Source organism: Delphinapterus leucas, chromosome 1 (genome assembly GCF_059928025.1).
Source record: "Delphinapterus leucas isolate spDelLeu-1000000601 "Yukka" chromosome 1, BTC_Dleu_Yukka2, whole genome shotgun sequence".
NCBI lineage: Eukaryota > Metazoa > Chordata > Mammalia > Artiodactyla > Monodontidae > Delphinapterus > Delphinapterus leucas.
In genome coordinates this window covers 158,001,056-158,017,938 of record NC_143129.1, presented here as the reverse complement: position 1 = coordinate 158,017,938, position 16,883 = coordinate 158,001,056, and the positions used below count along the sequence as shown (strand labels likewise).

Below are 16,883 nucleotides of genomic sequence, written 5' to 3'. Positions count from 1 at the left end.
CCCCAATTTTGCTGTTCGGGGAGACACTGCTTTGGGAAGGATCCTTGGTGTTCTCCTTACTTGTTGCAAGGAGTAAATCCTTCCTTCTCCCACTCTTTGGCTAGGTTGTGCCTTTTGTTTTTGTTTTTGTTTTTGGCTGTGCCATGCGGCTTGCAATATCTTAGTTCCCCGACTAGGGACTGAACCCAGGCCCTCGGCAGTGAAAGCATGGAGTCCTAACCACTGGACTGCCAGGGAAGTCCCATTGGTTGTGTGTTTTGGCTCGATACCCACCAAGAGGTGACCCAGTCTTTGAGTAACAACCTGAGAGTTCTTCCTTGACCATCTTACAGCGCCCCTGCCAACACACCACATCCCTCTTTCCCTGCTTTTTCTTCATAGCACTTATCACCTCCTCTGCTTTTACTGTTACATATATGCTTCTTATCTGTCAACTCCTTATCCACCCTAGCCCACTAAGAATGTTAAGTTTCAGGAGAGGAAGGGGCTTTGGTTCACTGCTATGTCCCCAGCACCTAGAACCCTGTCTGGTACTTAGCAGACACACAGTATTTGTTGAATAAATGAGTGAATTCCAGTTTTGACTTTTAGAAACCTCATACCAGCTTCCTGATCCTTTATCTCCTCAGACACATGGTGACAGATCAACTATGGTGCAATTCTCCCAAGTATGGTGAGCTAGTAGCTAATCCTTATTGGACACTTATTCAGAGCCAGACACATGACTAAGAGTTTTATATGATTTTTCTCATTTGATCCTCACAGTGTGAGGGGGTAAATACTATTATTCTCATTTTACTGATGAGGAAGTGATGCACAGAGGGGTTAAGCTGTTAATATGTGGTGCAGCTGTGACTAGAACGTAAACAATGACTCTAAACCTGTGCCCTTAGCCACACAGTTTGGGTGGCAGGGGCTTTGTGAGGATTTGGACTAACTGCAGCAGGCTGGGTGGACCCAGACAGGAGAAGACAAGACTGAAGAGGACATAGCAGTGATAGTCCAAGTGAGCATTCTGAAAAAATGTTTATCCCCTCATATTTTTAAGTTGATATCTAAAAGTTTTCATCATAAATTGAAATAGTTGCAATGGATGTAACTTCTGGCAAATTGTAAATAATGACAATATAAGATAAAACTGTTAAATCTTTCTTCATAGTGTGTCCAACAGAATCTACATAACAATTGAATAACCATCACCCATTTTAAAGTACATGAATGAGCTCTTTAACATTCGATAATTCTACACTGTTCCTTTATAACTTATATTTATGTTCCATTTCCCCATGTTATCCAAATGTAACACTTTTTATGTTTGAAAAACATTTTATAGATCACATCTTTGCAATGTATGTATTAAAGTAAAATTTAAATTTTTTTCCAGTAATTGTATGGCTCTACATATTAGAAAGAATTCTTCTGAACTGAGTAATTTTACAATTACCTTTAACATGTAGCTGCTCTTTTGACACGATTACAAATTCGATAACACATAAACATAAAAGGTAAAATTCTACTGGAAATGCATCTCTCAGTGAGATAGATGGCGCTTCTCCACCAATTAATTCATGTATCTGAATGACTATTTCTTACTGTTAGATAAGCAGGGTCCACTTTCAATTTTATTTCTTTTTTGTTTTAGTAGATACGGTGCCGAGAAATATTACTCACATTAATGTATGATAATACTTGTAGTTTTGTTAGAATATTAATCAATTCTTTGGTTTTGTGGACAAAAAAAAAAATGCTGCCTGCCATTTCAGTAAACAAAAAATGTTGCCTACGGGACTTCCCTGGCGGTCCAGTGGTTAGGACTCTGGGCTTTCACTACCGCGGCCCCGGGTTCAATCCCTGGTGGGGGAACTAAGACCTGCAAGCTGCACGAGGGCTTCAAAATAAAAACAAAACTCATTACCCACTTTCTAATATGCCTGAATTCAGAACAGCCCAATATAGGCCAAAACACACTTATAATGCCTAGTCCCGCTCTTAACTTTAGTCTTAAGGTATCCCAGGGATGAACACACCACAGTCCGAGAAGCACCAGTTCAGAGGAATGATTTCTAGGGCCTGGGAAGCCGGCTCCTCTGCTGTTCTTCCCAGCGACCTCAGGGCCGGAGCGGCGGCCCACTCTGTCCGTTCCCGCTTAGCCCGAAGACCAGTGGTCCTGACCGCGGAAAGAACGGCGCAGGCTGCAGCCCAGCCAGGGCAAGCCCCGGAACGAAGAGAAGAAATTGCCACTCGGGAGGCTAGAAAGCGGAGGGTCCGCGGCTCTGCCAGGCCCAGGAGGGAAGCCGGACCCTCGGCAGGAACACGCCGTGGACGGGAGGGGAAAGAATGTCGGTGCAAGACAACTCAGGGGAGCAACGGCTGGCGGAGGTCGGAACTCGGACTGTGGGCCGGAAGTGAGGAAGGCGGAGCTTATCCTGTTCCTGCAGACACTAGGCGGCCCTAGGGAGCGTCAGCCGGGGGAAGAGTGTCTGTGTAACACTGCGGGCTGAGCAGAGGGCGTGGGATGGGACGGGTGTCGGTATAGGAGCTCTCGGGAGGGACGGATATCGCTGTGACACTGCGGGGATGCTCTGAGGGGACGGGTGTTGGTGTGGCACCAGTGCTCGCTGAAGGAGCCGGCGGAACGGGGTGGTCATGGGGATGTGGGCGTCGCTGGACGCGATGTGGGAGATGTCGGCCGAGAAGCGTATCTTCGGGGCCGTGTTGCTCTTCTCCTGGACAGTGTATCTCTGGGAGACCTTCCTAGCACGGCGGCAGGTGAGCCTAGACAGGGCCCACCTGACCCCGACACCCGGCCAGCTCTAGGCCAGCCTCGGTCTCGACTCCAAGTCCCTGGATGATTGCTGCGGCCCCAGCACCGGCCTCGACCTTATGGGTCCCTACTGAGCCTCCTAACTTGGCCCGATGATGGGGTAGGCCTTGAGGGGATCTGGTGCTTCAGGACGTTTTCCGCAACGTGATCATGGGCCCCAGGCCGCTTAGGGTCTGGTGAAAGGGAAGGCAGGGCTGCCGCCTTTTCAGGCCTGAGCTCTTGTACCTGCCCCACAGCTTCCTAAGGATTCTCGGGCCCAGACTTACTTCCTTTATTTTTGGCAGCAACTCATAAACCTTCAGAAAGAAGACACTAAAATTTTATAATCACAACTTCCCCATGATATTTGTGTCATGCTCAACCACAGCACTGGGAAGCCATTTTCTGAAAATGAAGATTTCTCAGTCCTTCCAAAGACCTGAACTCTTTTCCCTTTAAAAAATAAAAAAGAAAGAAAAAAGAAGTGTATATTGTTGTTTTTGCCCAAAGAACATTTTCTTAAAGGCTTCTTTATTGTTTTTATTTAAACAATTAAACAGTAAAGTGAAAGTTACTTAATAACAGTTCCCTGGAGATAATCACAATTAACAGTTTGATGGATTAGAGATATGAACTTTATTTATTTATTTATTTATTGGCCGCACCATGTGGCCTGCGGGATCTTAGTTCTCCCACCCTGGCGGGCAGTAGAAGCTCGGAGTCCTAAACACTGAACCACCAGGGAATTTCTGAGATCTGAACTTTTGAATGAGATAGATTTGAAGTTTAATTGACCACTTTATGGCAGTCTTTCACTGCTGGTTTTCTTCTGTGTTGGCACTGAATCAAGTCAACTGTAATGGTTAGGAAAACCTTTCTTTTTTTAACTGCTGGAACCTTTTCCTTGAGCACTACAATCTTTTTCCTCTGCAAATTTCTCCTCTCAGATTACATTCTGTATGAATCTTTAAATTGAAAATTAAAAAATTTTCTATATCTGTCATTGTCTGGGTTATATCTAGATTTCTTTTTTTAGTCCAGGATATTCAAAGAGGTGTTAAGCTGTATAGCACTAGGTTCTCTGAGTAGCTCTTAAGATAGCTTCATTAGTACAGAATGCTGTAGGCCTAGAGAAGATCCTTTGCAGAAAGTAAGCACACAGTATGTACTGTCTAAATTGGAGATGGGGTATTGAACATCTACCTACTTGTCTTACTTTAATAATAAGCCTAGTTACAGTAACTACTTTTCAATAATGTCTTCTTTCTTCAGTTATGCTTTCATGTAATGCCCTTTATCAAGTGTTTGGTAAGGTATCCAATAATAAATAGAGAATAGAGATTTATTGTAAAACCATTGTAGAAAATGCTGTCCATTATATTGTTTGGTATCTGTTCTCTGTATTATGTACCATGGGCTGAAATTACTTTCTAGAATTTGGTATAACGAGAAAGTTTGTCTTTCTTGAAGACCTGATCTGTTTCTGTCATTCCTCAAATTTCCCTTAATTTGTCTTCTAGAATCAAATTTAATGACTAGCCACATTATCTGTTAAAACTCATGATTAGCATATTTACTTTCTTCTGTCCATGAATTTAGTTTCTATATTATAGGATGTATGCTATACCTGGAATGAGTAGTACTCTTTGTAATGTTACAATTTTGGTTTACCTCTGCAAACCAAAGTGTGTGACAGCTTTGATTTTAATTTCACCTAGTCAACTAGTTGCAGGTTCTCTCATGCTTTTACTTTCCTGCACGAGTTGTTTTAGTGGTCAGTGTACTTCATCAAACGCAGTATTTGTGTATGTATAAAGCAAATTCAACAGGCTTAAGTGACAAGTTAATGTTATAAACCAAAGTTTGATCGTAAATGACTTGTAATAAATAATGAGTTAGCTTGACTGTTTCCTTAAGGTGTTTTCTTCAAAATATTTCAGAGACGGATATATAAAACAACAACTCATGTACCACTGGAGTTAGGACAGATCATGGATTCAGAAACATTTGAGAAATCTCGACTGTATCAGCTGGATAAAAGTACTTTCAGCTTCTGGTCAGGACTCTATTCAGAGGTTGAAGGCACTGTGAGTAATTTACTTCTTGGGGAGACAGTCTGTCAACTTATTTAATACTTTGGAATGTTTATTTTCATTTTTGTGACACAAAAGAGGGTACACACCTACAAATCCCAGAATGCTTTCTTTACCTTTGTTATTGATGGTAATGAGTGTGGAGCAAAACAGGCAGAAACATAACTATTTAGGCAGTTGAAAACTGTAGAGTATGATAACTGTCACCCTGAGGCCAGGTATGAAAAAGAACTTTTTAAAAAAATATTTATTTATTTGGCTGCGTTGGGGCACGTGGGATCTTCATTGCTGCGTGCCGGGTCTTCCTTGCAACGTGCGAGATCTTTCAGTTGCAGCATGCGAACTCTTAGTTGAGGCATGTGGGATCTAGTTCCCTGACCAGGGATTGTACCTGGGCTCCCTGCATTGGGAGCGCAGAGTCTTACACATCGGACCACCAGGGAAGTCTCAAAAACGAACCTTTTGTTGTAAGTTATTCTTGTAGCAATCCCAGCTCCTCTTCCTGCCTCTCAACTCTGTAACCTGTCCTCTACATTGTAGCCCAAGGAATACTGAAACACGATTCTGATCATGTTATTCTCCTACGTAAAACCTTTTGCTGGCCCGCTGTTTCCTTCAGGGTAAAGTCCAAATTTCTTGGCGTGCTTTATGAGGTCCTTTTGACCTGGCAGTTGCTTACTTGAGCCTCATCTTTTTATTCCTTACCCCAAATTCTTTCCGCTTCTTTGTTGTCCATCTCATACCCAGCTTGGTTTCTTATGACCTTGAGTCTTTTCACATGCTGGTATCTCCGTCTGGGGTGCCCTTCCTCTCCCACTTTGTCTCTACTCTCTCACTGGGGCCTGATAAATCCCTACTGTTCCATTAGGATCCAGCTGAGACATCATCTCTTCTAAGAAACCGTCTGAAACTTCCCCATCCCTCAGGTCTGGATAAAGTAGCATCCCATCATTATTCCTATCAGAGTACTTAGCATATTGTATTGAATTTGCCTGTTTAGCTGACAGACTGGTAGTTCCCTAAAGATAGGGTACTTTAAAGTCTTGTTCATCATTTTATACCTAGTACCTGACACATAATAAGCACATAATTCATATGTATTGAATGAAATAATGAGTGACAGATAATTTTTACTTAGTAAAACAGGGCCAGTCTTCCCCCATGCTAAAAGAAGAGAGGCTATAAAGTACAGAGCCATGTTTCTCAGTCTTCTTTTCATGATCTCCCCTGGCCCCTGACCCTGGTACCATTTTAGCCAATTTTCCTAGTTGCCCCTCCATGAAATTTTAATACCAGAGATATACTGTATGTCTGTTTCTGGTGTGTGTGTGTGTGTGTGTGTGTGTGTGTGTGTGCGCTTTACACTGTATGTCTGTTTCTGGTGTGTGTGTGTGTGTGTGTGTGTGCTTTACACATAAAATGAGTAAGATTCCCCCTGCCACCACAGACCAGTTCTTGGTTTTCTACCCCTAAGAACAACTGAAAGTGCATGGCGTTGAGGCTGACAGCTGACTCTGAATTCAGGTGGTTTGAGTTTGAGTCTCAGCTGTACCATACCAGCTATGAGACCTCAGTCAAGTCACTCAACATTTCTGTGCCTCGGTTTTCTGTTAAAATCGTATGGTAATAATAGTTCCTCATTCATAGTGTTGGCGAGAGGACTGAAAATTAGTTAATATATGTAGGATGCTTAGAATAGTGCTGGATCTGCAGTAAGTGCTCCAGAAGCATTGGCTATTGTGTTTTTATTTATTTTTGGCTACATTGGGTCTTCGTTGCTGCGCGGGCTTTCTCTTGTTGGGGCGAACGGGGACTACTCTTCGTTGCGGTGCGCGGGCCTCTCATTGCGGTGGCTCCTCTTGCCGCGGAACACAGGCTCTAGGCGTGCAGGCTTCAGTAGTTGTGGCTCACGGGCTCTAGAGCGCAGGCTCAGTAGTTGTGGTGCACGGGCTTAGTTGCTCCTTGGCACGTGGGATCTTCCTGGACCAGGGCTCGAACCCGTGTCCCCTGCCTTGGCGGGTGGACTCCCAACCACTGTGCCACCACGGAAATCCCTTGTTGAAATTTTTAAGGGCTACAAAATAGTGCAATATAAAGTGATATAAACATGAATAGAATCCAGAAGTTTATATTAATGAAAAATGGGTATATATTCTTTTTAAAAAATAAACTATTTTTTAGAGCAGTTTTAGGTTGACAGCAAATTTAAGCAGAAAGTACAGAGCGTTCCCATATACCCCATGCCCCCACATATGTGCAGAACTCTCCCACTGTCAATGTCCCGTGTCACAGTGGTGCATTTGTTAGAAAAGATGAACCTACACTGACACATCATTATAACTCAAAATCCATAGTTTACATTACCATCGCCTTTGGCGTTTTCCATTCTGTAGGTTTGGACAAAAATATAATGACTTGTATTCACCATTACAGTGCCATACAGAATAGCTTCACTGTCCTAAAAATCCTCTGTGCTCTGCCTATTCATCCCTGCCTCCCCGCTAATCCTCGGCGTCAACTCATCTTTTTGTCATTCCCATAGTTTTGCCTTTTCCAAAATTTTATATAGTTGGAATCATATAGTTTATAGCCTTTACGAATTGGCTTCTTTCACTTAGTAATATGCACTTAAGAGTCTCCCATGTCTTTGCATGGCTTGACTTTATATTCTTTCTGAAAAAATGCTCTGTCATAATTCCTCCAGAACTCTTTTAGGTCCCTCAGTACCACTAAGAGAAAGATTCCTAAATTGATAATAAGGTTGTAGGTACTTTCACCGTAAGCATGTTTGCTGTAGACAGCTTTGCTGTAAGCATTTTCACCACATAACCAATTGACTGTAAGGCAACTTTGCAGTAAAAGATAAAATAATGAAAAATAAAAGAGGGACATTAAAAAGGACATAAACACGTAAAATGAATAACAAAATTAAAAAGACTTTATTGCAAAATACAAAACATTTGAATACATTTAAAATGTGTGTGGATTCATGACAATACTGCACAAATAACTGATTTTATTTTGTGAATTGTACCTAAGCACTTGTCTTCCAAGTCTTCTGTTCATAGTATTTTATACAGTATTTTTCTTGTTGATTTGTCTCATCGTTCAGCATTGCACTTTTTCTTTTTTGCTAAAACTTCTTCCTTTGTTAAGAGAAGTGTCAGTTTTCAAATACTAGGAGGCATATTTGTAACTGAGCTCTGTATTGCGTTGTGAAAGCCTCTATACCATAGTTCATTCTTGGTATGTAGTCAAATGTCCACTGATAGATGTTCCGAAGCTCTATGGGAAATGTGGGTTCAACTTTGCACCTTGGAGACCTCTTTCTCCTCCAAAGTAGTGTGTTTCAAAGTAAGAAACCAACTCTTGGGGCAAATCATCTGTCAGCTCAATAAAGTCATCAATAACATCGCTAACTGGAGGATATACTAACCAGTTGAAACCAAACTGTCAACCCCAAAACTGTCAACCAGTTATTTTATCTTTCACAGCAAAATTTCCTTACAGCCGTTTGGTTATGCAGCGAAAATGTTTGCAGCAAGGTATTTAAGGCAAAGAAGCTTATGGCAAAGATACAGACATGTAAAAATAATTGAGATTGGCTACCATAATTGCTTCCTCACTTAAAGAGAAGAAACTGGCTGTTTGTAGCTTTGTTAAATGATTACAAAATTGTCTAGTTAGTCACAAAATTTGCATTGACAAATATTGAATACTAAGACTAGTGTGGTTAAAGCAAAGACTCAGAGAAATTAAATGGCTTACCCATATAATGGCCAGGTGACACTCACTGCTAAATGGGAGAACTGAATTCCAAACTCTGCTCTTCTGAGTCTTTAAAATTACACAGAAGAAACCATTTTTGAAACTCTAGGGACTGCAACATGAAGGTGCTAAATTTATCCTTGGGGAATTAGTAAACTACATTTTCCATTAGATAGGAAGTATTTTGTGTTACTTTGAAATCCTGTTCTGTTTGAAAACAATTTCATTAATTCCTGTTTTGTGTTGATTAAAATTAATTGGTTTGTAAGCTTTGGTCACAAAGAACAAGTGCAAAGATTAATTTAGACTTTTTTTTTGCCATGGTACTTTCTACCTGAGGGAACATAAGAGGCCCTTGTGACAAATTACAGATGCCACTGTTCACACAAATGTGACAGAGCACCCAGAGATAAAATGTCCCCCCTTTCTGAGACAAACTTTCCTGATATCTCATAGGTGTCAATAAAGAGCCCTCTCAAGAAATGGAATGACTGGGGAGTAGAGTAGGGCAGAGTAGAAAAGTTCAAATTACAGCTTCTCCAATTTCTGCTTGTTTCTGAGTCAGCAGTTTAGCCTCTTTGAGTCTCATTTTTTCTCCTCTTTAAGAGGAGAAGAAGATAGATATTAAACCACATTTCATATGTTTTGTGGCAGGGACTGAGTAAGATAATGTAATGAAGCAATTAGTATAGTACTCAACACATAGCAATTACTTAGTCACTGGGTTTCTCTGGGCAAGTTACTTTAACATTTCTGAGTTTCAGTTGCCTTATCTGTAAAATCGAGATGACTATGCTCCCTGCCCTGCCTGCTTCTCAAGACTTTAGTGAAATAATATATGTGGAAGCACAGGACTTGTTTTCGCAGGCATCATTAGTTCTTTTTACAGGACATCCTATCAATACAGAGAAACTTTACTGTTCACTGTGTTTTGTTTTTTATTCCCTAAAGCATGCTAAGCAAGTTTGCAATAGCAGTTTCCAAATGCATTCATAAATGCATTCAAAGTTCATATTAAAGGTACCCTTGATACTTACTTAAAAGCTGGACTTTTGGAACTTCCCTGGTGGCGCAGTGGTTAAGAATCCACCTGCCAATGCAGGGGACATGGGTTCAAGCCCTGGTCCGGGAATATCCCACATGCCGCGGAGCAGCTAAGCCCGTGCGCCACAACTACTGAGCCTGCACTCTAGAGCCCGCGAGCCACAACTACTGAAGCCTGAGTGCCTAGAGCCCGTGCTCTGCAACAAGAGAAGCCACCGCAATGAGAAGCCTGCACACCACAACGAAGAGTAGCCCCCACTCGCTGCAACTAGAGAAAGCCCACGTGCAGCAAAGAAGACCCAACGCAGCCAAACAAAAAAAAAAGCTGGACTTTCAATAGTAGGTGTTCCAGCCTTTCCCCCAAAGCATTATAAATCCTTAATTCTGCATTATTTATTAGTATTGAGAATAGGATGAAGGAAATGCCATCCCAAGTCAATTAGTTCAACAAGTGGAGCATGTACCACATACAGTGGTGCCAAAGCATGTCTTCTGGGAAAACAGTTTATATCCAAGATTGAGTTAGTTAAAGTAAAGTGGAAATAGCTGGATGTAGAGTTAAGGGGCCTTTAAAAAGGCAGTCTATTAAAACAGTGATTTTCAAACTTTGGTGTACATCACATTTAACTGGAGACTGACTCTTAGGCCCCACTTCCAGTTTCTGATTCAGTAGTTCTGGAGTGGAGGCTGAGACTTTTCATTTCTAGCATGTTCCCAGCGACGCTGATGCTGCTGTCCAGAGACCATATTTGTGACCCATGGTATTGTATCAATCCCCTGCATACTGGTAAAAGTCTAAGAGATGAATAGCATCAAGTATGAGTGTGATTGTGGGGAAATAAGAATGTTCAAGTATGGCTAATGGGAGTGTAAATTGATGTAAACACTTTAAAGAAAAAGCTGATAATGCCAAATAGAGTTAAAACTCACCATATGTTGGTCTAAAAAGGTGTAGAGTATAAAAAGTAAGTTGTAGAATGATAAATACAATATGATGTCATTTATATGTGTATATATATATATTCTTTTTAAAAAAAAATTTTTTTTAATAAATTTATTTATTTATTTATTTTTGGCTGCGTTGGATCTTCGTTGCTGCGCGCGGGCTTTCTCTAGTTGCGGCGAGCAGGGGCTACTCTTTATTGTGGTGCACAGGCTTCTCATTGCAGTGGCTTCTCTTGTTACGGAGCACGGGCTCTAGGTGCTCGGGCTTCAGTAGTTGTGGCATGCAGGCTCAGTGGTTGTGGCTCGTGGGCTGAGAGCGCAGGCTCAGTAGTTGTGGCGCACGGGCTTAGTTGCTCCGCGACATGTGGGATCTTCCCGGACCAGGGCTCAAACCCGTGTCCCCTGCATTGGCAGACTGATTCTTAACCACTGCGCCACCAGGGAAGTCCCTATGTGTGTGTGTGTGTGTGTGTGTGTGTGTGTGTGTGTGTGTGTGTATTCTTAAAAAGCATATGTAAACCGCTTTATTATTTATGGATACATATATAAAAATGGAAAGTAGATTGGAAGGACACCTAAGAAATATATAATAGTGCCCAAACCCCTCAAAGCCACAAGGAACCATGTCTGAACGGATGGGAATATTGTGCTTCTAACCAAGGAGTGTGATCACACTCCGGGGCTCCACAAGTGAAGAAACAGTACGTTGACTCCTCTGGGCAAAATGATTCCACGAACTTGGTATCTGTTGTGAGAAGTCGTGTTTTGTAAGCATGTATTCTTTTCACATTTTAAGAGCTGCTCCCTCGTTCATATGTCTTATTGGTTTGGTGAATATCTGTGTTCGCTTTATCTGCCCAAGACAAAGGGTGGTGCTGAGAAAGTGCCTTACTCCTATGATACCCTGACTCCTACCTCAGGATTCACTTTTTCCTGACCCAGGAAAAGGCTCTGATAGCTCATTCTGTCCCCCAACATGGTAGGTGGGCATGACTCTGTACTTATACCAATACTAATACTTTGTCCTAACCAAGAGGCTATTTCCTTTCAAGGAAAAGCCAGCTATGGAGCCATAAAGCCTGGCTCAAATTCCATTTCTTTCACTTGTTAGCTGTGGGATTTTTGACACGTTGCTTAGCCTTTCTAAGCTTAGTTCCTGATTATTAAGGTCTTTTGACAAAAGTTTTTTTTTTTCTCTAAACAGCTTTATTGAGGTAAATTAACAAATCATACAGTTCATCCATATAAAGTGTACAGGCAAAAACCTTTTAACAGTGTAAACGTAGTATCTCAATTGGTTTGTATCTGTCTAAATGCATATTTTATCCTAAATAAGATCTCTCTTTTTTTTTTGACGTACTTTCATATGATAGTTTCTAGTACTGCTTCAATGTGACCAACATGTGCTTTGTTTTATAGCTTATTCTTCTCTTTGGAGGAATCCCTTATCTCTGGAGACTCTCTGGGCGGTTCTGTGGCTATGCTGGCTTTGGACCAGAATATGAGGTATGTCATTCATTAGCATATATTTGTCAGTCTTTCTTTTTCCTTGGCCAGCTTTCTACTAAAGTTAATTTTTTGGCTCCTACCGTTATTAGGCTTCTCTGTCTCTGCAGTCCTTGTTGACCTGTGTTAGCATAATGCAAGTTACTGTAGCAAACCCCAGAATTTCAATGGCTTATTACAGTAGTTTATTTCTTAATCACATAATAACCCAGTGTGAGTATTTTGGGTGTCAGCAGGTGACATCTTTTATGTGGTAAGTCAGAGACCCAGTCTCTTCTTATATGGCTCTGCCATTCCCTAAGTGCCCCTAGGTTCTCTGCATCCAACAGGCAGATGGAATGAGAGGGTGGAGAAAGTACATCCTCTTCTTAACTCCCTTGGCTCCGAAGTGATACCTGTCCTTTGCATTCACATTTCATTGGTGAGCCAGTCATTTAGTCTCAGATGCAAGAGAGCTGAGTGATGTAGTCTCTGGTAAGCAGCTGCTTCTTGGGAACAACTCTATGAAAGGGGAAGCATGAATTATGTTGAACTCACGCTAAGCAGATACCCTGTGCCACACATGCTTAGCAGATACTTTCAACAGAGACAGAGAGTATACCTCTTAGAATCTCCACTGAGCTGCTTGAGTTGACTGCCCACTCTTCCAGGAATTCCAGTTATTGGAATCAAAGCCTTCGACCTGAGACTTTCTGCCTGTAACGGATGCTGGGACACTGCTTTTGACTTTTTCTTGGAAATTGCCAAGTCTGTTCTCTCCTTCCTGATTGTTTATTTGAAATGATGGGTCTTATCTATACATGTAGGTACCTTGGGCTTTAATTCAGCTCATCCTGTATCCCTTTTCTGTGTACCGTTTTCTAAAGGAGCCAAACATCTTTAAGACCTCTTCTTCCTGTGATATCTCTGTATCTTCATAGACTCTGTCCTGACCTGCTATATGCGCTGTTAGAGTTTAATTGCATGTTCTCTGTATTGTTTCATAAAAAATTTAAGGTGGTTTTGTATAAACATGACTGGCTCCTATTTTAGTTCCCATCTTCAATGTCACTTTCTCAGAGAGGCCTTCTCTGACCACGCTCATCTAGAATAGCATCCCTCTGTCACTCTTCTTTTTTTTTTCTCCCCCAGCCGAGCCACGTGGCTTGTGGGATCTTAGTTCCTCAACCAGGGATTGAACCCAGGCCCTTGGCAGTGATAGCGCACAGTCCTAACCACTGGACTGCCGGGGGATTCCCCCTCTGTCACTCTTTAGTGAAGCATATCACCTTATTTTATTTTCTTTATAGAGGCACTTACCACTATTTGCATTTATCTTACTGTTTATTCGTTTACTTTTTATCTGTCACCCTGACAAGACTTTTAAGCTCCAAGGGGACAGAGACCTTACATATTTTCTTCACTGCTGTGACTTGTGCCTAGAACAATGCCAGTCATGGTGTAGGTACTCCATAAGTATTTGTTGAACGAATAAACCCAATTTATATACATACATATAAAAATATTCCTTACGTTAATGGGGCATATTTTATATAATGTTCTGAGACATTATTTTTGTATTTAACAATGCTTTAGAGATCTCTTCCTGTCTGTTTATATAGATCTTTGTTTTCTTTAATGGCTGCATGGTACTGGCAGTCCTCACTCTGCACAGTTCTGATATACACACATTTCACTTACCATGGTTTAGTTAGTAACACCAGTCCCTCAGCAGGTTCAAATTTCAGTTACCACAGTATGTTACAGGCATAACTGCATAAAGTACAAGTTCCCTGCTAGCTCTTCAGTTCACAGATCACTGTGCAAATAACAGATGCTCATGCAGTGACCAATCATGTCACTCTTTTCAAATTCTGCTGCACATCTGCTATTCAGTGATTCGGAGCGTGCAGTCGTCTTGCCTCCTGGTCTCCCAGCTATACATCCACATGACATTTTACAAAGATGGATCACTGAAAGAGGGAATTGGCCAACAAAGATGAAAGTGTAGCAAAGAAATAGAAGATGATAACACTGGAATTGAAATTCAAATCTAGGAACTTCCCTGGCAGTCCAGTGGTTAAGACTCCACGCTTCCACTCAGGGGGCATGGGTTCAATCCCTAGCTGATGTACTAAGATCCTGCATGCCGTGCGGCGCGGCCAGAAAAAAGAAAAAGAAATTCAAATCTAATGTACATGGTACAGAGGAAACAGCTGACCACATTCCCACCTGAAACAAGCTTTTTTGGTTTTTGTTGTTTCATAATGTATGAAGCACTAAAATGCCCTTTCCCTGGATCCTCACCAGTACTTACATACATGATTTTTAACTTTTGCCAGTCAGGGAAAAAATGTTATTGTGCTGTTATTTCATACAACTTATTGAATGGAACTTGTTGAATGGAAAAGTCACTTATGAAGCAACATAAGTAAGTAAAAGTGTGTGTGAATATCCATACAGATTTTTAATATAACTAGTGTCCTGGTGATGAACATTTAGATTGGTTCAATCTTCCTTCCTCCCTCCCTCCCTCCCTCTCTGCCTTCCTTCCTTCCTTTCTTCCTCCGCCCGCCTTCCCCAGCTCCCTTCCTTCCTATGTTGGGTCTTCGTTGCTGCACGCGAGCTTTCTCTAGTTGTGGCGAGCGGGGGCTACTCTTCGTTGCAGTGCATGGGCTTCTCATTGCAGTGGCTTCTCTTGTTGCGGAGCACAGGCTCTAGGTGCTTGGGCTTCAGTAGTTGTGGCACACGGGCTTAGTAGTTGTGGCACACAGGCTTAGTTGCTCCGCAGCATGTGGGACCTTCCTGGACCAGGGATTGAACCCGTGTTCCCTGCATTGACAGGTGGACTCTTAACCACTGTGCCACCAGGGAAGTACAGTTCAATTTTTCTTAATTGCATACACTCGTGCCCATCCTTGTACACATGTCGTTGTGCACATATTCCACATCTATAAGAAGTCTGAAATAGTATATACCAAAATTCCAAAATGGTTTTCTCGGGAGAGAATTTTGGCAATTTTTATTTCCTTATTTTTGCTTATCTCTTAAGAAAATTCAGCAATGAACATCTACTTCTCATATAATTAAAACCAATTTCTTCACTAGAAAAAGAAGAAGAAGAAAACTAAGTGGACCTCAGCTTATCCTTAGGCATAGGCAATGTGTCTTTTGGCAGGACTTTCTGCTTTCCAAACTACCAACAAATGGTCTTATAATCAGTGTCCTTATTTTTTGACAGTGATATTTGGCCCAGCCTTTTTCAGCAGGTAATCAACTTAATGACTCAGGATGCTCCAGAGTTCTGTTGCCACATTATACATATAAGATGGAATGAATAGGTTCATCTCAGACAAGAGGTGAACTGTGCCATCAGGATGTTTTGGTCTGGATCACTCTGCCCTCATGGCGCAGCACTTTATAATGTTCTGTGTCCTGGAGTCTTCAAGTGTTCACTGATAGGGCTAGAGCCCAGATCTTGTTGCCTTTGAGAAACTGAGTCAAAACCCCTTCCCCTCACTGCCCAGTAGATCTTATTCCTAGGATATTTTCTCCTTCCTGAATTAGAATTAGAGATCTTCTGAGAAAAACTCCTGGAAGTTTGTGTATTCTCCAACTTCCCCAGTGTGACTGTCACAACTCCTTTTTTTCAGATAGAATATCTTCCTTAACTCGGTCACCTGTCTAAACTCCAGCTCACAGTTGTCTGTTAGGAGTAGAAGGGTCTTAGAGAAGAGTAGTGAAAAGTAGCATTTTGGGGTTGGATTATGAAAATCTTTAAAAGTATAATGAGCTTGCAGTCTTATAGAGCAGGGGTCCCCAACCTTTTTGGCACCCGGGACCGGTTTCATGGAAGACAATTTTTCCATGGATGGGGTGGGGGGACAATGGGGAATGGTTTCAGGATGATTCAGGAGCATTACATTTTTTTTAAAAAATTAATTTATTTATTTAGACTATGTTGGGTCTTCGTTGCTGCGCGTGGGCTTTCTCTAGTTCTGGCGAGCCGGGGCTACTCTTTGTTGCGGTGCGTGGGCTTCTCATTGTGGTGGCTTCTCTTGTTGCGGAGTACAGGCTCTAGGCACGTGGGCTCAGTAGTTGTGGCTTGCGGGCTCTAGGGCGCAGGCTCAGTAGTTGTGGCGCACGGGCTTAGTTGCTCCTTGGCATGTGGGATCTTCCTGGACCAGGGCTCGAACCCATGTCCCCTGCATTGGCAGGCGGATTCTTAACCACTGAGGCACATTACGTTTATTGTGCACTTTATTTCTATTGTTATTACATTGTAAAATATAATGAAATAATTATACAAGTCACCATAATGCAGAAACAGTGGGAGCCCTGAGCTTGTTTTCCTGCAACTAGGTGATCCCATCTGGGGGTGACGGGAGACAGTGACACCCGAAGTGTGTTGCTTATGTCCATCTACTCTGTGATCTCGTTTTGGTTGCTGTCACTGCAGAAAACCCTGCTTCACAAAGACAGGATGTTGGAAATGGAAGCAGGCTTTTCAGTGCTTTTGTGTCAGTCTCAGGATATCCCACCTTGATTTTCATCCAGAATGTATGGAGATTTGAAGCTGTCTTAAACACACTTTTAAGGCCACTGTCATTTACGATCTCAAGCAGTTGATCCTCTTCTAGCACAGACAAAGGTAGTTCACCTGGCTTATTCACAAATGGGTTGCAGATCCATTCCTTGCCAGTTCGGGGGTCTTTTGTGGTTGGGAAGTAATGCTCAAACTCTTT

General features: G+C 41.9%; 1 protein-coding gene across 2 annotated transcripts in view; it reads left to right on the top strand.

The window, feature by feature from the left end:
• The first annotated feature begins 2,569 nt into the window (after positions 1-2,569).
• ZMPSTE24 (zinc metallopeptidase STE24) overlaps positions 2,570-16,883 on the top strand; it is a 48,981-nt gene continuing 34,667 nt past the window's right edge. The window contains exons 1-3 of one of the 2 annotated variants that reach the window (XM_022575378.3): positions 2,573-2,769; positions 4,744-4,890; positions 12,073-12,159. In XM_022575378.3, coding sequence (XP_022431086.1) covers positions 2,647-2,769; positions 4,744-4,890; positions 12,073-12,159 — 357 coding nt within the window. In that variant the 5' untranslated portion in view covers positions 2,573-2,646. Of the gene's footprint in view, positions 2,770-4,743; positions 4,891-12,072; positions 12,160-16,883 lie in introns of both variants that reach the window. The other variant, XM_089895391.1, reaches the window with a different exon arrangement.